This window comes from Spermophilus citellus, assembly GCF_964194105.1.
Source record: "Spermophilus citellus genome assembly, chromosome: X".
NCBI classification, from domain to species: Eukaryota; Metazoa; Chordata; class Mammalia; order Rodentia; family Sciuridae; genus Spermophilus; species Spermophilus citellus.
In genome coordinates, this window is record NC_138190.1 from 70,528,411 (window position 1) to 70,550,476 (window position 22,066).

Genomic DNA, 22,066 nt, shown 5'->3' on the forward strand with positions numbered 1-22,066 from the left:
CCTCCAGGAGGAGGAAATAGCAAAGAAAGTGACAGGCACATCTGTTCAAAACAATTTATTATAGTTACAGTGGGAACTCCCACGCAGGAATATCAGATCTGGGCACTCAGCTCCCCTCATCTCCCTCCTCTGCCAAAGCCTTCTGCTTTTCCTCCCCGCCGTCCTCCTGCCGTGCAAATTCCTCAATGACGATGTCCTCAGAGCTTGCAGAAGCAGCAGAGGAGAATGGAGGGTTAGGAACTCCTTTCTGAATATCCTCCAGGTTCACTCCCTTTTCTTGATCCCCTCCCTAATCCCTTTCCTGATTGTTTCATTTCCTCTCAGATCTCCCAACACAAAAGCACTCCAGGAATATTGGGAAGGAAATAAGAATGGAGGAGGATGGGACTCAGGGAAAGGATTAGAGAATGAAAGAAGGAAGTAGGGATTAGGGAAAAGGGGAAAAACTGAAAGGGATGAGTGGAAAGGACAATTATAAGAAGAGGATCAGGTAGAAGGTGTGTGATGCAGAAAGAGGAGGGTTTATGAAAAGCCCTGAACTATGACATGGAGTTAAACCATATGTATCCACTGCAAAGGTATTGAAAACAACATCTTTGGGAAGCTTTTTTACATCCCTATCATCTCAAAATGTAGGGTAGCAATTAGCAATAGAGGGGGAATGGGGCCTGTTCCCTTACCTCGTGGCCTCTGTAGCAAGCATGGGAGAAAGAGAAAAATGGAACTGAAGCTGATAAGGGCTTTTTAGTTCCCTGAAGAAAGGTCTTTACTCTTCCTTCCCACGTTTCCCCTGAAATCCTAAACACCCAAACTATTACTGTTCTATTTCTACCCAAACCACTGGACTCCCAAGTCATGTGATCAGATCTGCTTGGTCCCCAACCCTCAGGACAATAGTTCCTGTAATTCCCCCCTGGTCACTCACCTTGAGATGGCTTTGGGTGGATCAGGGTCAGCGGCAACTCCACACCAACATCACTGCAAGGATCCCAAGGTGGAGTTATTTATCCTCTAAGCCCAAACCTTTTGACCTCCCTCCCTCAGTTTTCCAGTTCTAGGATGCCTTCAGACTTTTTAAAAAATATATTTATTTTTTAGTTGTAGTTGAACACAATACCTTTATTTTATTTATTTATATGTGGTGCTGAGGATTGAACCCAGGGTCTCACACATGCTAGGCGAGTGAACGCTCTACCATTGAGCCATAACCCCAGCCTGCCTTCAGACATTTATTAGTCACTCTTTGTCTTCTTATCCCTTTATTCTCCCCTTAACTCCAGTCCTCTTTCCCCGCAGTTTCTCACCTGGCTGTCAGATCTCCTAGGATTCTGTAGGTAGAATGACACCCAAAATTAGCAGTTGGAAATGGGAAGAGGCTACCTAGTTTTACTAGGGGGTGACAATCATAAAGCCAACTCAGCCACAGAATGGTTTCTGCAAGGAAGGTGACTTGCTCACTGAGCTTACAGGTTTGGGAACTTAGTCCAGGAGAAGGGGAGAGAACTTGTTGGGTTAGTCCAATCATAAGAAAAACAGAAGCAAGAAACCCTTGGCTCCCCAGCTTCTGCCCAGATCATCCCTGAACCCTCACTTACCCTCCACAGGATACCATCAGGTTGACTCTGACTTTGTAGGACACCAGGATCCCCAGTAGCTCCTTGTTCATTCCAGGTCGAACACTGGAAGTTGTAATATCCAATTTTGTGTGTTTGGTTGGGAAGGAATTCTTTCATTCCCCAAGTTCCTTCCTGTACATTCCCATCACCACACTCTATTTTGTCTTCTCCCAGGGTCAAATCTCTCCTACCTTTGGGAACCACATTTTTCTTCCTGAAATTCAATTTACCATATTACCCTCTATTCAAGAGCCTACCTTATTCAATATAACTACTCTGTTTGACTTTCAAGACTCACAATAATCTGGCCTCATCTACTCTTTCTAAACTTTTGTGCCTTAATTCCCTAGTACCTGGGATAAATTGTAGACAGATCCATCCTCTATAACCTAAAAATGCCATGTGGAGTCCCACCTTTTAGCCTCTGCCCATGCTGTGGTCCCAGTCTGATGGTATCCAGATCTTATATATTCTTCAAGATGTAGATCATTCTGTCTCTTATAAGAACCCCTTGCCAGCTATGTTGGCTTCTTTTAACTTCTATTGGCCTCAAAATCTGAACCACATGTATTAACATTTAACTGTTAGATTGTATTTGCATTCCTATTTGTTCCTCACGTAGGCCATCTGAAAGCAAAGACTCAAACTTCTTTGTATTCCCCACATTGCTTAGATAGGAATGACTATTTAACAGGTGCCCATTAAAAACCTGCTATTTGAAAACTAAGACACTGGAAGCTGCATAATCTTGGGAAAGTATCTTCATTGCTCTGGGCTGCTGATCCCCTCTCTGGAAAAGGATATTGTTTGGATGATTTCTAAGGTATTTATAGCAATAACAGTCTATAGCTACTTGATTGATAAAGCTTTGTTATAGATGGGATTTATGCTCTTCAAATGGCTTTTGGTGGGAGTCACATTTAGTATTAGGCCCTCAGGTAGCATAGAACCAATTGAATGACATCACAGAAATTATATCAGTTCCTCTCATATCATTCTTTTTCATCCTCATCCTCATTTCTCATCTCCTTGTTTTCTACTCCATTTCTGTCTTCTCTAGAGAAGAGTGTTTAGGGCCAGATGACATGTTGACATGTAATAGAATGCTGACTACCTCTGTTAGACAACGCTGGACAAGAGCCTTCTCTCTGAGCCTCAGGGTTCTTAAGTGGAAAATGGAATAGGAACACCTGTCTAGCCTACTTTAATGAAATTCTTATGAAGATAACAGTACATATGTAAGGCCTTTGTGAAATGTGAGATATTATACAATATAAAGATTTTTTTCCACTTCACATTTCCTTCTTTACTGCCTAAGACCAAAGGCTGCAGTTGGTCCCATGGGTGTTTTTCACTTGCTGCTGGCTCTCAGGCCAGGAAGGGTTTTGAACATCAGCCTAGGGGCATTTAAAAAATATATAGGCTTCACTGAACGTGAAACTTTAGAAATATTTATATAGCATGCGGAATGGGTTAGGGGTTACATTTGAGCTTACATTGTGCTAGAGGCCAGATTGGTATCTTCGTGCTTGAGTTTGCCATCCAGTGCCAGTCCCTGTCTCCGACAGTTGGCAGACAAGAGTGGTGTTACTGAAAAGCTCTGGGTGAAGCTGGAGTTAGCAGCTATGGTCTCCCTTTGAAAGGAGAACAAGAAAAGAACTTAGGCTAGGTTGGTCAACTAAGTGTACTTTCATTACTAAGGGTATTATGCACAATTCTAAGAACCTACTGGGGTATTTAAGAGAAGTGACATATTTAACTGTGAAAAGAGGCAAGAATTAGTTCTGAGTTTTTTTTTTTTTTTTTGTGTGTGTGTGTGTGTGTGTGTGTGATACTAGGGATTGAACCCAGGGCCTTGTGCATACGAGGCAAGCACTCTACCAACTGAGCTATATCTCCAACCCACAAGAATTTGTTCTAGTGAGAAGTCCTATGTTCCCACCCTCTCTTAGTATTGTGATGGTCTTCCTAGGGTAAATCACATCCCCTCCCTTTACTTCTCCTGAGAGTCCTTCTATACTTAAGCTCCCACCTTGACCTTTATTCCTGGGTACCCCCTCTTCTTCTTTCTCCAACCCTCTTCTCTGCCTCTTGGTCCATTTCCCACCATCCCTTCCCTTGGCTTTGACCCCAGCCCCAGTGTCAGCTCACGTGAACTCCTGAATGAACACAGTCTTGGTGTACTTGTCTAGTGAATACAGGACAACATCTGTGATCTGGTCAACTGAATAAACCAGAAAAAGCATATGACTATTCAGCCAGTTATCCTCAAGACCCCAACTTACTGTCCTCAAATGAAATGTTATACATGATCACCCTATACATGATTCAATAAGATGTGTTCATGGGCAAAGGTATATATTTTGATAAACCTATGTTGGAGGGAAAGCTAAGATGAATTCAGACCGGTAAGTGGGAATGAAAGACAGTTGTGGTTTGGGGGCTAGGTGCAGGGCAAGGGAAAAGAAGCTCACCTGAAATCTTGATTTTTTTGATGACCTTACTGGTGCTGTTGTTGATAGAAACGTTAACAGAGATGGGTTCTCCATGGTAGTGAACCTAAAGCAGGAGGAGGGGCCCATCACAAGGTTGTAGGGCGAACACCCAGATCAAGACCTGGAATTTCTGTTTTCTTAGTACTATTCCTGCCCTGGCTTTTACCTCTGCCTACCCAAGTAGGGAAGCAGTGAAGAAAGGATAACAGATGGGTTCTGGGGTTGTGGCAGGAAGTGAGGGTTACCAACCTCCTTGTCCATCCAGGCCTGGAGTTGTAGGGGCTGAACTGACAGAAGGAAGCGACGAATGGTCTGGGCCCAGGGTCCAGGGCCTGGCTCCATTGGTGCAAACTGTACTTTCCGAACAACCAACCGCACAGAGTCTCTGAATAGAGGTGAAGGAGTTAGCCAGAACATCTTTTGGAACCATAGACCTCCCCATGACACCTCCACAGTAAAGTCATTGCTTGGGTGTGGGGATGGCAGAAGGTCATCATAAATATGCCGCCATATTTATTCATTTATGTAGTATTTATGACTGCTTTTCCACTACATTGGCAGAGTTGCATAGTTGCAACTCAAACTGTATCATATGGTCCACAAAAACTAAATATTTATTTTTTGACCCTTTACATAAAATTTTGCAGACTCCTGCCCTAGAGTGAAGGAGAGAAGCCAGAGAGGATTCAGAACTGGGCATCCAAGTTGGTGGCAGTGGTGCTCTGGAGGTTAGAAGTAGGGCTGTTTCTGTGGTAAGAGCAGTATGTGTTTCCTGGGAGGGGCTAGAAGCAGTGATTTGGGGAAATACTAAAGAATACCTCTTGGAGACTTTTTCCTCCAGGTTTTCAGCACAGAAACTCTTCACTTCAAAGTCAACCCCACAAGCCTGGAAGGTGCAGAGGCAAAGAGAACTCATTTCCTATGCTGTTTCTCCCTCCCTTTAGGGCCTATAAGAAAATGTCCGATCTTATCCCTTACCTGTCCATCTCTCCAGTCTTATCCATTTGTCTCTCTGTTCCTCCTCCCTAGCACTACCCCTGTAGCCCTCTGCTATAGTTTGGATCTAAAATGTCGCCCAAAGGCTCATGTGTTAAAGGTTTAGTCCCCAGCCTATGGTACTATTAGGAAGTGGTAGAACATTTAAAAGTTGAGGCCCTAGTTGGAGGAAGTTAGATCATTGGGAACATACCCTTGAAGGGGATATTGAGACCCCAGCTCCTCCTTGTTTCTTTTCACTTCCTTGACACTGAGGTGAACAGGCCTACTCCACTATGTGCTCCTATGATGATGTATTGTGCCACCACAGGCCCCAAGCACCTGGGCCATGTGACCATGGACTGAAACCTCTGAGACTATGAACCAAAATAAACCTTCCCTCCTTTTAAGTTGATTATTTTAGGTCTTTTGTCACAGTGACAAAAAGGTAACTAATAAAGCCTCTTTCTCAAAACTTAGACCTCACCTTTCCCGAATCTTCAGGACCTGGCTGCAGTGTCACTGAACAGGGCAGATTGGCAACCATCTAGGGAACCAAAAGGAGGTCAGTGAACAGAAAAAATAGGGAGTCCCCTCTTATGTTCTATTTCTTTAGCTTTCTCTCTTAATCTTCCCCAGAAACCCTGCCTAGGAATTGGTGTCAGTACCTGCAAGGTAAAAGGATAGGCATTTTCCCCCAGCTTGTGCAGCAGTCGCTCCTGTAAGACTGTGAGGGGACCCTGTGGGCTGTTGGACTCAGCTGGAACCACTTGCTGTGTCAGTACATACAGATCTTTGCGGAATGTCAGACCAATCACATCCAAGTCATCACGGCCATAGCGAAATGCACATGTCAATATGACAAACACTACAGGCAAAGGAAGAAAAGAATTACCTGTCAGACCAGTGGGAAAGGAGATCTTAACTGGGTCATAGTAAGATACAGAGAGGCAGTGTAATATAGTCAAAAGAGTATGGCCATAAACAAAAAGATTAATGTACTTGAATATAATAAAATCTAAAGTATTAATTACTTAATTTTTGCAGTAAGGAAGATCAAGCCCAGGGGTGCTCTACCACTGAGCTTCATCTCAAGCTTTTTTTTTCCCCCAAGATGAATTCTCACTATGTTACTGTGGCTGGCCTCAAACTTGCCATCCTCTTGCCTCAGCCTCTCAAGTACCTGGGATTACAAGTGTGTACCACTGTGCCTCGCTAAATTGCTGAGGCAAGGTTTGAACTCATGATCCTCCTGCCTCAGCCTCCCAAATCATTGGGTTACAGGTGTGCACCATTATGCCCAGCTTTAGGTGTTGAAATTTAATAGTCAGTGTAATGGTATTCAGATAATCTTTAAGAGGTGATTAAGTCATGAGCATTTCTTCCCTTGTGATGGGATTAAGGGTTTTATTAAAAAACCTTCATGCAGCATTCATCTCTCTTGCCCTTCTGCCTTCTGCCATGTGAGGACACAGCATTTCTCCCTCCAGAGGATACAGCAGCAAGGCACCATTTTGGAAGCAGAGACTAGCCCTTCACCAGACAACTGAGCCTGCAAAACCTTGGTCTTTTTCCAGCCTCTAGAACTGTGAGAAAGTAAATTTCTGTGCTTTATGTATTACCCAGTGTCACGTGTTTTGTTATAGCAGCACAAATGGTCTAAGACACGTATTAACATGGTTAAATCTCAAAAACTATTAAGTAAAAATGCTAGCTACAGAATTATATGCAGAGTATGTTACCATTTATATAAAGTTTAAAATAATTTATAACAATATCAAAGTTGATCACAGATACATAAATATGGTTTTGAAATATAGAAACATCATGAGAGTAACAAACACCAAATATGGGGTAGTAGTTACCTGGGGAGAGGAGAGAAGAAGAATGAGTGTGGGAGGGAGGTAGCAAGATAGGATCAGGGAAGGATACATAAGAAAAGAGAGTGAATATGATTTATGGTCAGAATACCTGGGTTTGAACAGGATATATACAAATTCATTGAGTATTTTTCTTGTCAGATAGGACTGCACTAGGAACTCTACATATGTTATGAGACTTCACAACAATCCTCAAGTATTTTTTTAAGTTGTTCTTTTTTTATTTTCTTTCTTTTTTTTTTTTTTTTTTTTTTTTTTTTTTTTTTTGAACTGTGGATTGAACTCAGGGATTCTCTACCACTGAGCTACATCCCCAATCCTAATTATTTATTTATTTATTTTCTATGACAGGGTCTTGCCAAATTGCCCAGGCAGGTCTCAAACTTGAGATCCTCCTGCCTCAGCCTCCCCAATTGCTGGAATTCCAGATGTGCACCACTGAACCCAGCTCAAGTATTATCTTTACAAGTAAAGAAAACAAGTTCAGAATACTTAAGTAATGGCCTAGAATTTCAACACATACCTGTCTATCTCCAAAGCCTAGAATTATGGGTGCCCAACTTCACTTATAGGATGGTTGTGAGAAGTTAATATATAAGAAATCCCTTTGTAAATTGTAAAGTGATTAGAAACATGAATGATGATGATGATGATAGGCATCTTGGCAGAAATGGAACAGTTATAATAGAACTCAAATTTTATATGTACTACTTGAAATTAGGGGCAGATAGAAAGCCTCTGAAATGCACTAAGAGAGTGTGGGATGGGATAGAGAGGGTTGTCTAAGGCCAGAGTGACAAAAGAGATTGATTTCTATCAGAGGCCCTGACCCAGAAACTAGAAAACTACCAATAGCCATGCACAAAATAGAAAATAACTTATTATAGTATTTTAAATAGATCAATATATTTAACACCAGATTATCTTCTTCTAAAAATAAGAATTAGCCAGATGTGTGACACATGCCCGTGATCCCAGCAACTTGGGAGACTGAGGCAGGAGAATAGCAAGTTCAAAGCCAGCCTCAGCAACTTAGTGAGACCCTGTCTCAAAACAAAAAACAAAAAGTGCTAGGAATATGGCTCAGTGGTTATGTGTCCCTGGGTTCAATACACAGTACTAATTTTTTTAAATGTAAAAATTAAGAATAAGGGGATGAAGTTCTAGCTCAGTGGCTGAGCACTTTCCTATAGCATGTGTGAGGCACTGGGTTTGATCCTCAGTACCACATAAAAATAAAATAAATAAAGATATTGTGTTCATCTACAGACAAAAAAATTAAAAATTAAGAATGAGGAAAATGAAAGTGAATCTATATTCAAAAGATATAATAAAGACTTAGAATAATGATAATACCAGTGTTTTTATAAGAATTGGGATATTTGGCAGTATCATGTACTTCAGGATGTAGAGTTAATTGGTATGAACAATTTAGCAATAGGTATAGAAAGTTTAAAACTGCATGAATACACTTTATCCATTAATTCAGCTTATAACCATTTAGTCTGAACAAGTAATCAGTATGTGTGTGCGCATACATATATACACATATATACATACTTACATGCATACTGCACACACAAGGATGTGCTTTATAGCATTGTTTATAACAGTAAAAAATTGAAAGTGAAGTGACTGTCCAACAATTGAAGATTGTAAATACAATTATGGTGAACTATAAGCACATTATGGTACACCCATATGATATAGTACCAGACAAAGAGTTACAAATTTTTATATATTGACATAGGTTTAAGAGATTGTTATAAAATGTTATTTATGGTATAGCATTTAGATACAATATACATGTGTTTTCACAGAAAGTATGAATAAGAACTAAAATATTATTGGAAATCATCCACGATTAAAGGTTATAGGGCCAGGCACAGTGGTGGCTTGGGAGGCTGAGATAGGAGAATGGCAAGTTCAAAGCCAGCCTCAGCAATGATGAGGTGCTAAGCCCCTCAGTGAGACCCTGTCTCTAAATAAAATACAAAATAGGGCTGGCGATGTGGCTTAATGGTCGAGTACCCTTGAGTTCAGTCCCAATACAAAAAATATATATATATAGAAAGGCTGGGCACAGTGGCAATCTCCTGTAATCCCAGTGACTCAGGAGGCTGAGGTAGAAGGATTGTAAGTTGGAGGCCAGCCTCAGCAATTTAGTGAGACTCTGTTGCAATAAATAAATAAATAATAAAGGACTGGGGATGTGGCTCAGTGGTGCAGAGCCCCTGGATTCAATCCCTAGTACCACAGACCAAAAAAAAAAGTTATAAGATTGTGGCCTCCTAATTTTCTAATATTTTTACAATTACGACAACAATTAAAGTGGCAGAAAGGAAAAAGAAAAGGGAAAACAAGGAATAAAGGAAAGGAAAAAAGAAGGTGAGAAGGAGATGAAAAGAGATAGCCATGGGGCTGGAGCTATAACTTTGTGATAGAGAACACATTCAGCTTGTAGGAGGCCCTAGTTTGGATCCCCAGCACCAAAAACTAAAGGTAGCTGGAAGAAGGCAGGAGGAGGGATGAAATACAAGAGATGAGGAATAATAATAATAATAAAAAAGGTCAGGACAGGTGAGGCAGAAGAGGATCTAGGGACCCCTGAGGTGAGGGTGTTAACCAGATGAATTGTTCTTGGCACATCTTTCTGTGCCATGTAAGGAGGGCAGCAAGATAAGTCCGTAGCTCCTGTCCAAGCTCTAATTGGCTCTCAAGCAGTTTAGGATTAGTCTTTTTTTGTGCCAGAAAATAGCTTGTTTTTATTTTCTTTTAAAAGCCAACATCTAAAGTTAACTTATATTTTCTTCATTATAGGAATAATATATATTAATGTTATGAACATCAGAAAATACAATAAAAATCAAAGATCTACATAATATTCCAGAGATAACTGCCATTAATATCTGTTATATATACAACCCAACTTGTTTCTATAATTGAACACAAGCCAAACTTGGTTATTTATGATTATTTATGACTTCACTTTCATTGCCTTTTTGTGTGTGTGTGTGGGGGGGGGGTAGGTACTGAAGATTGAACCAAGGGCACTTTTCTCCTGAGCTTCATTCCAAGCCTTTTAAAATTTTTTCTAGACAGGGTCTTACTAAATTGCTGAGGCTCCCTCAAACTTGTGATCTTTCTGCCTCATCCTCCTAAGTAGCTATGATTACAGGTGTATGCCACCATGCCCGGCTTTCATTGCCTTTTTAAAATCAAGCATTTTATTTTGTGATCACTATAGGTTCATGTACAATTGTAAGAAATAGTACAGGGAGAGCCCAGATAGATTGTAGTTAAACAATAATTTGCTCATACCACTACATATCCTGATCTATTACTGGCCTTTATTACTCAGTGGTGTTGAATAAGCATATTTTGCATCCACAAATGCACCTTAATGGAAAAGCATAATAGAAAATATGATGTAAAGAAGATGATCTTCATAAGGTAAAAAAAACTACATAAAATAATTAGGATTAAACTTGAGAAACATGCACAATTCAAATGAATAATAATATAAAATTCTACTAGGAGGACATAAGAGAAGATTCAAATAAGGAAAAATACATGTTATTCCTGGACTCAGCATGCATTCTTTATATTTTTGTTATTTAAAAGTAAAGATTTCTGGGGGCTGGGGTTGGGGCTTAGTAGTAGAGTGCTTGCCTTGCACCTGTGATGCACTGTGTTCAATCCTCAGCACCACATAAAAATAAGCAAAATAAAGGTATTGTGTCCATCTGTAAATATATATAAATATAAATATATATATAATATTTTTAAAGTAAAGATTTCTTTCTATAGATTATTCTGAGGATTTTTAGGAATGTGAAAAATTATTTAGGTTTTAGAAATATAGAGTTTGGAGAATCTTAAAGTTGGTTAATTTATGGCTGTACCCCAGGGTTTCTGTGATATTTAAAACTGGCCAGATTGCTTATCCACACTGCTTAATCTGAAAGATTAAGGCTAGTTTATTCCTCAGTATCTAAAGGTTACATCTGAACTAGTATTCATCAACTTGCTATGAACCTTTTTCAAATCAAACTCAATTCTCAGTCTAGTTGGATCACAGTGGGGTTAATCCATAGTGAGAATTAAAAGGAAAAAAATGCAATGAAAAAATATTTCATATAATCTTGATCTATAGTACTGCTGCCAGAGTAATATTTCTTGCTGTTATTTCCTGTGGTTATTTTGTTCCTTTGTTTAGGACTTTTTAAAAGGAAAGGTTAGGTGGTTTTCCAACACAAAAGGAGAGATGGAAAGACATATTCCTGAGGTTGCAAAATGGCAGGCTGAGAGTCACATTCAGCCTCCAGAAAAAAGAAGTATTTTGATTTAGCCAGGCTTTTAATAATCATTTAGTGAGTTTCCAACATTTGAAAATCAGAAAATTTGCATAAAAATATGAATTTTTTGGTGTACTAAATCATTCCATAGGCAGTCTAAACCCATGTTCAGATCAATAGCCAAGCAAGGGTACCACCAACAATGATGGAGAAAATAGAAATTTTCAAAAGAAACTGTTTTAATTTCAACACACATAAGTTTTATATAATTTTGAGGAATAAAAATTTATGTTTTAGAAATGTATTTATTTCTAACATTATTTGGAGAAGGGGTACCACTGGGCTGGAGATATAGCTTAGTGGTAAAGTGTTTGCTTCACATACACAAGGCCCTGGGTTCGAGTCTCAGAACTACCAAAAAAAAAAAGAGAGAGAGAAGGGGTACCGTAATCTTTTCAGATTTGAGGCCTCTAAAGGTCTTATTCTGAGCTTTATTTCCAGTTCTTCTATAACAATAAGAAAATTTGACCATACTGGGCTGGAATTTCCAGTTGTTAGCCTCCATCAGATAAGGCATTCATAGTTCCTACTACTTTCTGGTTTTCCTACACCCCTCTGGTCTAGTCTACTCATCAGGTTGTCTGTTTAACATGTATGACATTTCAGTTAGGAACCCCTGAAACAAAGACCAACAAAGATTTTTACTTACTCTTTCGACCTTTTAGGTACTCAGGGTCAACCAGGACTACACCATCTGTAGAGAGAAGGAGAGATGACACCCTGGTCAGAAAATTTCTCCAGCTGTGAAACACAAGTTGATCCCTGAAATGGTTCTTCCCATTTCCCCCTTCAATTGGCCCTCTTTTACTAAATGGTCCTTCCTACACTTTCTTTTATTCCCTGGTTCCTATTCCCTTTTCCCAGGCTCTTCCCCTTTTTTAACTCACTGACCAATGGGTTCCACTGTGTCCACATGGTCCATGAAGTCCCGTTTCCCCAGGTAGATGGAGAGCTGTTGTGGAACAACCTCCCATGTTAGTCTAACAATCATTTATGAACAGATTTCTCTTAAGTCTCCAACCCAAACCCCTGAGACCTTGGCGGATGTACCCACCTATCCCTTTTGCCCTTTCATTTGCCCAGCTGGGCCAGGTACTCTCACCTTCCCATTGGAGCTGGTCTTCTTAAACACCCTATGGGGAGAAAATGAGGAAGAGGAAAGGAAGGTTAGGAGAGCAGAGGAAGAGAAGAGGGAGGGAGATAAAAGAAAGGGAAGTATGAAAAAAAGGAAATAATTCTAGGATTAGAAGAGGCTTCAAGAAAATGAGATGGAGCAAAGGTAGAGGTAATTGAGGTGTAATCCAAGGCCACAAGTTAGGGAGAGGTTGAAAACCCTTCTACCCCAAAGGTAAATACTTGGGTTTGGGCAGGGAGAAATTCACAGATTTAGAGCATTAAACGTGTTATTACTTACTTGGAGCTGCTGGCCATGGAGTTGATGTTGAGCCTTTTCTGAGATGAGGGAAAGAAGGAGGAAAGCTCAGTTATTTGGTCCCTATCCTCCTTATCCCATTTCAATATACCATCTACACATACCTAGTGTGACAGAAGCCTTCCTCCTTAAATATATACCTCACTACCAAGTGCCTTCAGTTCTCCTTCCTGCCAAAAGTATTTCTTAAGCCATATTCTAAGCTATCCTGGACAAGGGAAAAATACTCCTATTTTGTACAAATTGTGACTAACCATGCTACCTATTCTCCAAAAAGGATTGGACTTCATGGAATGGCTGGAGGACTCTTGAGAGCCTTCAGAGAGAAAGAACTTATCTGGAAAGCAGCTGTACAGAGGTTTTGATCCAGAAAAATGTGTTTCTTGGACTGAATGAGACTGGACATCACCTGGTCACACAGTAGGTTCCAAGACACGTTTGTTAGATACATGAATGAATCATGAGCAAATGAATGGATTCTGCCTCCTTATGTTCCTACAATAGATTGTGAGCCTGAGTTCACTTCATGTTTGCCATGACATTCAGCTAAGAAGAGACAAAAGAAAAAAAAGAAGGGGTAAAGGTATAAAACAGAAGGGGTTGCTGCCCTCATTTTCTTCATGTTGGCAGAAACCTCTATAGAGGTTGAAAGCCTTCCTTGAATTTATTCATCTCTCATTACCTTCTTTAGATTTCTGCATCTTTTCCCTATCCATCTCTCCAGGTACTAGGAAACCTTAGAGAGTAGAAAATGTCTTTATAGTGTTTTCCTTTGATGCCCTTTGGCCTGGTCTGTGGGATGAACTCACAGAAGCTGAGAGGGTCTTTTAGCCTGAATGCCTGCTATTTGTGTCAGGAAAAAATTCCCCTCAACTTCCCCCAATATAATAAGGGGGATTCTAAGGGGAAGGGATGTGGGACTTAGTATGGGCTGGAAGTAGGGGGATTTAAAATATTACCTGGGGAGAAAGATGAAGTTCACAACAGCCTCCAGCTCTGGTTGATATGCTCACCTCTCCAGCCTCTTATACCCAGATCTTCCGAGTGTTTTAGATTGGTGGGAGTCAGAAAAGAAGAATAGGGTTTGGGGTCAGGTGGGGGGACATGAAACACTGCTATAAATAGCTTAGGTGCAAGATTTTGGAAAGAAGATTAGTGACTAAAAGATTAGTGGTTAAAAGATCAGCAGGCTGTTGCTGCTAGGACAGAGTGGGGGTAGGAAATCAATTTTTTGTGTTTGTGATATGGGGAATTGAACCCAGCGGTATGCTACCACTGAGCTACATCCACTTTTTATTGTATGTTCAGACAGGTGTCTCACTAAGATACCCAGTCTGGTTTCAAGCTTGAGACTCTCCTGCCTCAGCCTCCCTAGTAACTGGGCTTATGAGCATGTACCACTGCGTCCAGCAGGGGATTGATTCTGATACTAAAGGCAAGGGAGTTTAATAAGGCTAACTACAGAGTTTTGGCCTTATGAGGCCTTGAATCTGAGGGCTGGGATTAAAGTGGTGTTGGAAATCTTAAAAGGTGAAGCATAGTGGGAGATAGAAATAGGATGGCTTTGTATTTTGGGAAGAAGAGCCTTGTGTCACATTCCATTCTCTGTATCTCTAGATCTATTCTAGGCTACATAAAAGCCAAGGGTGGTGGGCTGGGGATGTGGCTTAAGCGGGTAGCATGCGTGTGGCCCGAGTTCGATCCTCAGCACCACATACAAACAAAGATGTTGTGTCCGCACCACCACATAAAAACGAAGATGTTGTGTCCACGGAAAACTAAAAAATAAATATTAAAAATTCTCTCTCTCTCTCTCTCTCTCTCTCTCTCTCAAAAAAAAAAAAAAAAAAAAGCCAAGGGTGTGGGAAAGAGTACCCCTTTCCCAGCCTTTCACCACTTGGGACTTTGGACTCTTGCAGCCTATAATAAAAAACCCTGATTATCCCAGCTTATATGCACAGTAGGAGTCAATCTCTTGTAGGTGGGTGGGGGCAGGAGCAGGGAACTAAGTGTATTGAACTGTGTGTGTCCATGTATGTGAGCCTTGAATTTATTTTCTTGTTGGAAAGGAAGGTACCATAGGATTCCTGGCCCAGGGGAAGATTCTCCTGGTGGGACATTGCAAGTCGAGGAAATAGATAATTGACATCTATATCACCTCCACCTAAGGAAGCTTCCCCACCCGCCCAGCTCTTAACTCTCTCCAATCTCTGAAACTAAGTCCATGCTCTAAGCAGCTTCCCTTGCCTTGTGTGACTGTTCATGGAATTAGAGATATTTTTGTCTCTGCAGCTGCCAGGACCCCCATAATTGCAACAACAAAGTAATCTTCCTTTCTTGACTGTCCTTCCATAGGGCCCAAGGCCCTGTTTGTGCAGACATGGAGAATGTAGACATAACTTCTAAGTTATGGGGGACCCTGACCCCACTCTCCCTCCCCTTAGAACTGGCTGATCTTTAGTACTTATCCATAGACACAGCCCTCAACCCCTGAATGGGGTGTCCACTCCTCAGAGGTGGCTATGGCTGTGGCTTAGAGGACTGGACAAGACCTTCTCTTAATTCTTGCTCCTTACTTAAGGCCCTGGACAGCAGTCCTGTATTCCCTTTTCATGATTAACTGGGTTAGCCCCTGCCGTTTCTGGCCAATGTGCACCTCAGAGCCTTATAATTTAGTTGCTAGAACTCTCTCTTTCTTGGGGATTTCCTAATACAGTTGGAAGCCCAGATTCTTCAGGGACCATAGTGGGAGAGAAAATAATACTGGACATATGGGAAAGATTCAGGTACTTGGCAAGACTAGTGACTGTGGGAAGGTGAAAAATCAGAATGAATTTACTTTTGGACTAATCATCAGACTCACACTTGAGGCTCCTTTCTCTTATTTATTTGTTTGTTTTGTATAGGAAATGAGCCCAGGGGTGATGAACCACTGAGCCATCTCCCCAGCCTTTTTAAAAACTTTTTATTTTGAGATAGGGTTTCATTAAGTTGTCTAGGGTCTTGCTGAGTTGCTCACACTGACTTTGAAAGCCTCCTGGGCTGCTGGGATTACAGGTGTGCACCACCAGACCTATTTATCCCCTCTTTCCACTCAGGTCCACTGTCCCTCAGTAAGAAGAAAACAGATCTGCTAGTCTGTAACTCATTATTATGATGGAACTTGTCATTATTTCTTTTCTAGGAGACTGAGAATTTCTTTACTAAGGCATACTTTCCAGATAATAAAATACAAAAATCATAAGTGCATCTCAATGAAATTTAACCTACTTGGCAGGCTGAAAAATAGCCCCCAAAGATATCAGATCCTAATTCTTGGAACCTATAAATGTTACCTTATATGAAAAAAGGACTTTATAGGTGGGATTAAATTAGGATCTCAAAATGGGCAGATTATTCTGGTTTATCAAGGTGAGCCCTAAATGTAATTACAAGTCTCATTATGAAAAAGAGGCAGAGGGAGATTTGACGACAGAGACAGAAAACAATATGAAGACTGAAGCAATTTCTCCACTGTTGGCTTTGAAGGTGGAGAAAAGGGGTCATAGGCAAGGAATGCTACTCTAGAGGCTGAAAAGGCAAGGAAATAGAGTCGCCCCTGTAGTCTCTCATTGCCACAATGTGACTGTTGCACTTTAGGGGCAGCCCTGATGACACCTTAATTCTGGCCCATTGGTACTGATTTCAGACCCCTGCCTTCTTGAAACTGCAAGAGAATAAGTGTGTATATTTTAAGCAGCCAAGTTTGTGTTAATTTGTTGCAACATCCATAAGAAACCACATGTGACCACCACCCAGATGAAGATATTGAACAGTTCCATCTCCCCCAAAGTTCCCTCGTGCTCCTTTCCAGTTAGTAATTTCTCAAAGAGAACTATTACCATAATTTCATTCTGACCAGAAGCACTTGGATTTTACAAGGATGCAAGGGTAAAAAGGCAAAGGAATACACCTCTAATTATGGAGTTTCCAGTCCCTAGGAGAGATTGGTGGGAGAGATTTTGTGATCCTTACCCACCCTCACTATGCACGCTGAAATAAGTAAGGGTCTTAACACACATGATTGTTTACCAACTCAATAGCCATTTCTCCCATTCTCCTGGTGGGCAGAATCCCCAATTTTAAGGTACTCCGCCCTCCTCCTGTGCACTCCTTATGTCAGCCATGGTCGTTTCATCCCCTTGACAGTGACTGGTTTACTTATAGGCATGATGAAATTAAGCCCACGGAGATGTGAGGGGAAGTATGCTGGCAAGATTCTGAAAAGGTTTTCTGAATACTAAAAATAAACACAGGAAGAGAGGCCTTCCTCTCTTCTTTATGAATATTGCCAAGTTTTGATACAATGCTTGAATTGCAATGCCCATGTTGTGACCATGGGAATTACTGAACAACACGCTAAGGGTTATAGATCAGAAAGATGGAAAGAGTCAGGATTTTTTTTATGACATTGTCAAACTGCTGAATTAGCTAACTCCAAAGCCACACTCCTGGACTTACATGCAAGATAATACATTTCCTTTTTTAAAAGTCAGCTGAGTTGGAGTTTTCTGTTATTTCAACTGAAAGCAAGCCAACAGATTCAAGTGGGATGTGGACAAGGGTATTAGCTCAGTTGAGGAGGATGGAAAGGAAATAGATGGAGCAAGTGGTAGAAACAGAAATTTCCTGCACTATCCTAGTTGCTGATCAAAGTGGTTGTGTCTCTCTTCTAAGGTTGTTAACAGTCTTGCAGGATATAGAACAGACATTTAGAAAGACAAAAGGGCACACTACAGAGGAGACAAATGGACAAAACTAACTTAGGTACAATTGTTTGGCATCAGCCACTTTCCCATGATTTTATTAGTCAGTTTGGATTATCCAGGGTTGCTCAGATTACTGCTTTTTTCCATCAAGGTTGAGTGACTATCTTATTCCATACTCTCAGCAGGTTTCCTGAGTTTTTCAATTGGGGTAAGCCTCTCACAACCTACACATACACACACATTTTAAAAGTACTGGAGATTGAACACAGTTGCACGCTACCACTGAGATACACCCCCAGCCCCCATTTTTTAAAATTTTTATATTGAGACAGGATTTCGCTAAGTTGCCAAGGCTAGCCTTGAATTTGAGATTCTTCTGCCTCAGTCTCCTGAGTCCCTGGGATTACAGGTGTGCTCCTGTTGCCCCCAGCTCCACCTGTATTTTAATTCCTATTAACAATGGCAAGAATGATAATTGCACGGCACTGTGCTGGAATGCCTTGCCTTATTTTCTCCTTTCAACAACCTAGGTACTAGTATACTCATTCTACTACAAGGAATGGAGGTTAAGGAAGACTTGTTCACAGTCACACAGCTGGTAGGTAAGGGAGCCAGAATTCAACCCTAGGATTGTCTGACTCCAAAGCCTGCATTTCTTCCCAGTGTATTACTTACCTCCCCTTCTTTGTTCGTTTTTTCCTCAGATTACTGCTTTTTTTCCATCAAGGTTGAATGACTATCTTGTTTTATACTCTCAGCAGGTTACCTTAGAGAAAGAGCTAGAAAATGTGTCTTTTCCCACTTTCCTTCTTTGGTTTCCAAGTAAAATAACATGCATTCCAGACAAACTGTTGTCATCAAGATATTTATGGATATATGAGGGACCAAGAGGGATAGTACTATAAGAAAAAACATTGGAGTAATAGTAGAATGGAAGAGTATCTGCAGTAATGGTATCCACACATTTATTTCTCTCTGTCAAAGGAAAGACTATAATAAACTTGTCCTACATACTAAATTCCAGACGTCAGTGGAATGGATATCCAACACCCAAGTCGACATATACTGGAGCACATAACATATATGAATCTTAGATTATAGATGTAGAAACTATTCAACTCAACAAACTACAGTCATTCATTCATCCAGCAGATATTTATTGAATTATGTGCAGGGTACCTATTTTCTTGTTATTTATTTAGGCAGTGTTTTAGTTAGCTTTTTTTTTTTTTTTTTTTTTTTTTGGTCACAATGATTAAAAGACCTAACAAGAACAACATAGAGGAGGGAAAGTTTATTTGGGGCTCATGGTTTCAGAGGTCTCAGTCCATAGATGCCTGACTCCAGACCTCTGGGCTCAAGGTGAGGCAGAATATCATTGCAGAAGATTATGGCAAAGGAAAGCTGCTCAGGACATGGAACAGGAAGTAGAGAGAGGTCTGCTCATCAGGGACAAAATATATACTCCAAAGGCAGATCCCCAGTGACCTACTTCCTCCAGCCACAACCTACCTCCCAGTTAATCCATATCAGTGGACTCAGCCATTGATTAGGTTACACCTCTCATAAACTAATCATTTCACCTCTGAACATTCTTGGCATTGTCTCACACATGAGCTTTTGGAGGACACCACATATCTAAACTATAGTAGGTGGCACTGGGAATTGAACCCATGGGCACTCTATCACTGAGCCATATCCCCAGCCCGCCCATTCATCTATCTATCTATGTATCTATCTATGTATCTATCTTGATACAGAGTCTCACTAAGTTGCTGAGGCTAGTCTTAAACTTATTATCTTCCTGCATCAGCCTCTCAAGTCACTAGGATTACAGGAAGTGGCACAGCACCCAGCTTCTATTTTCTTAACTCTGAACTGGAAGGCAGTTTTTGGACAACAGCACATATAATTTGGAAAATATCGGAAACACCTGGAAAACTTTGAGAAAGAGGTAAGACAAGGTATATGTCTTCAAAGAGCTTGGGATACAATGTCGGGGTGGGAAGGTTGGGAACAAATGAACAAAACACAAATGAGTATAGTTCTAGGCATGTGTGCCATAATCTCTGTAGAAATCAAATATAAGAATGTGAGAGAAGGAGAGAAATTTTAAAAAACTTTTTAGTTGTTGATGGAACTTTATTTAATTAATTAATTTATATGCAGTGCTGAGAATTGAACCCAGTGCCTCACACATGCTAGGCAAGTGCTCTACCACTGAGCCACAACCCCAGCCCCAAGATAAGAGAAATTTTGATCAGAGAGAGATCTATATGTTGTAGTCTCTTGATCATTAGAATTATTGATAACATCTAAGTGATAGTTGAAATCATGAGAGTGGATCCTCCAAGGCGGGGAGAGAGGGAACAGAGGTGGTGAAAGAGAAGGGAGGAGAGGAGAAGAATCCCCTTAAGAGAAGGGCCACATTTGGGGAAAGCATGGCAAAATAGAGCCAGGGAAGAAGTCAGACGGAACATCCAGAGGAATAGGAGAAACAGAATAATGCAAAGTCGCAGAAGCCAAAGAAGAGTTTCAGAGAAAAGAGCAAGTCTGGTCTGCAGCGCTGCATTCATTTTGCCCCAGGTGAGGACAGTAGAAGCTCAGGCTGGCGGTTGGGAAATATTGGGAGAGGTCTTTTCCCAAAGTAGCCACTGGGCGGCAGTGGTGGCAGCAGCAGCAGCAGGTGCTGCAGCTGTGTCCAGGGACAAGCAGAAACTCACAAAGCTATCAGGTGAAGGAACTGTAGCAGAGCTAAGAAGGCCTAAAGAAGTAGGAGCAGGAAGCTGGATCAGCAGAGGCTTTTCTAGTTTGGTGTTTCCTCTTGGCTGTTCACCAAGCCTTGAGTCAGACTTGATCTCCTCTGAAGAGGCCATATTTATCCCTGGGAACAAAGTACTATTTTAAAAGCCTTATGGATTTGTGGCATTTTATGGCTTACAAAGTGTTTCCACACCTATTAACCAATTCATATTCTGAAAACTCCAAAAGGTTCAAATTATTATCCCCAATTCACTGGTGAAGAAAGTAAGTTACAAAGCGGTGCTCATGGTCACACAACTAATAAGCAGAACAAAGATTTTTTTTTTTTTGTACCAGAGATTGAACCCAGGGATACTCAACCACTGAGCCACATCCCCAGCCCTTTTTAAAATATTTTTATTTAGAGACAGGGTATCACTGAGTTGCTTAGTGCCTCCCTAAATTGCTCAAGCTGGCTTTGAACTCACAGTCCTCCTGCCTCAGCTTCCCAAGCTGCTGGAATTATAGTTGTGTGCCACTACACCCAGCCAGAACAAGGATTTGAACTCAAGTCTTTCTAGCTCGAAAACCTGAGCTTTTAATGCAGTATCACAGCAGTTAGCTGTCCAGAATTCAAGATATGACTATTCTTCCACTCCTACTTTTGTTTGTTTGTTTGTAGTCGGGATGAAACCCAGGGGTACTCTACCCCTGAGCTACATGCAAGGCCTTTGGGGATTTTCTTTTGAGGCAGTGTCAATTGCTGAGGCTAGCCTCAAACATGCAATCCTCTTGCCTCAGCCTTGTGAGTTGCTGGGATTATAGGCATGTGCCACCTCGCCTGGATCACTCCTACATTTTATCCCATGTGCTACCCTGCCACAGGGCAGGATCTCCAGGTTTTCCCCATCCAGATTCTAGAGCCTCTTTTTCAGGCCTGTCTCCTCCTCTGAGGATCCAGCTGGACAACATTCTTAGGACCTGAGAATCAGGTTCAGAGTCTTCATTACATTCCAGCTGCATTCACAGTGGCTTCTGCTCCAACCTACTCACCCCTCTCCAAGATCACTGCCCACCTCTTCTTCAGAGTTCTCCAGACTCAGTTTGCCCTGGGTGCCTGAGACAACCATGCTTAATGAAGCCTTAGTTAGCTTCAGGAGCCCCAGAACCACAGCTGCTGACAATTCAGTGTTCCTTGGCATTAGGCTCTCAATAATCTAGGCTTCTCTCTATGCCTTTTCCACTGCATTCAGACCAGGGTCTCTGAGAGTGATGAAAAGTGATAAGGCACTGTGAAGGAAAGGGTGGAGTATATAAGGGAAATTTATTGGCTAGCACCTATAGGGAGGCGTGAACTGCCTCCTTGCCACTTCCTCTTACCTGTGCCATAGGTCTCTCAAACTTAAAAGATGAAAAATGAATTCCCCCTCTTTCTCCAAAATTGCTTTTCTCACAGCCTTACTACACCTGTCAAGAGGATTTCCATTCTTCCAATTGCTCAGGCCAGAAACATTGGAGTTATTCGTCATTCTTTTTTTTTTTTCTCTCACACCCCTCATCAGTAAATCTTGTCTCTATTTTCACAGTGCATCCAGAATCTGACCACTTCTCACCACCTCTGCCGATCTGGTCTGAGTTACCATCATCTCTATTGCCAACAGCCTCTTGCCTGGTCTTGCCTGTGCTCCCAGCCCTGCTGTCTATTCTTGACAGAGCTGGCCAGTGAGCCTTCTACCATGTAAGCAAGGATATAGCGATTTCCTCCTCTAAACCCTTAATGGTTTTCCATTCTCTCAGTAAAAGTCAAAGAGTTCTAGTAA

At 41.2% G+C, this 22,066-nt stretch overlaps 1 protein-coding gene across 1 annotated transcript; it reads right to left on the reverse strand.

The window, feature by feature from the left end:
- Positions 1 to 40: 40 nt before the first annotated feature.
- On the reverse strand, positions 41 to 21,376 carry ARR3 (arrestin 3; the record flags this gene model as incomplete). Its single annotated transcript, XM_081277690.1, has 15 exons — positions 41 to 285; positions 926 to 978; positions 1,305 to 1,328; positions 1,596 to 1,679; positions 3,113 to 3,250; positions 3,768 to 3,840; positions 4,091 to 4,175; positions 4,361 to 4,496; positions 4,930 to 4,997; positions 5,574 to 5,633; positions 5,755 to 5,954; positions 11,974 to 12,018; positions 12,216 to 12,276; positions 12,427 to 12,457; positions 21,300 to 21,376. 15 exons carry the CDS (start codon positions 21,374 to 21,376, stop codon positions 107 to 109), a joined length of 1,314 nt encoding a protein of 437 aa, XP_081133816.1. The 3' UTR covers positions 41 to 106.
- Between the last annotated feature and the right edge of the window lie 690 nt (positions 21,377 to 22,066).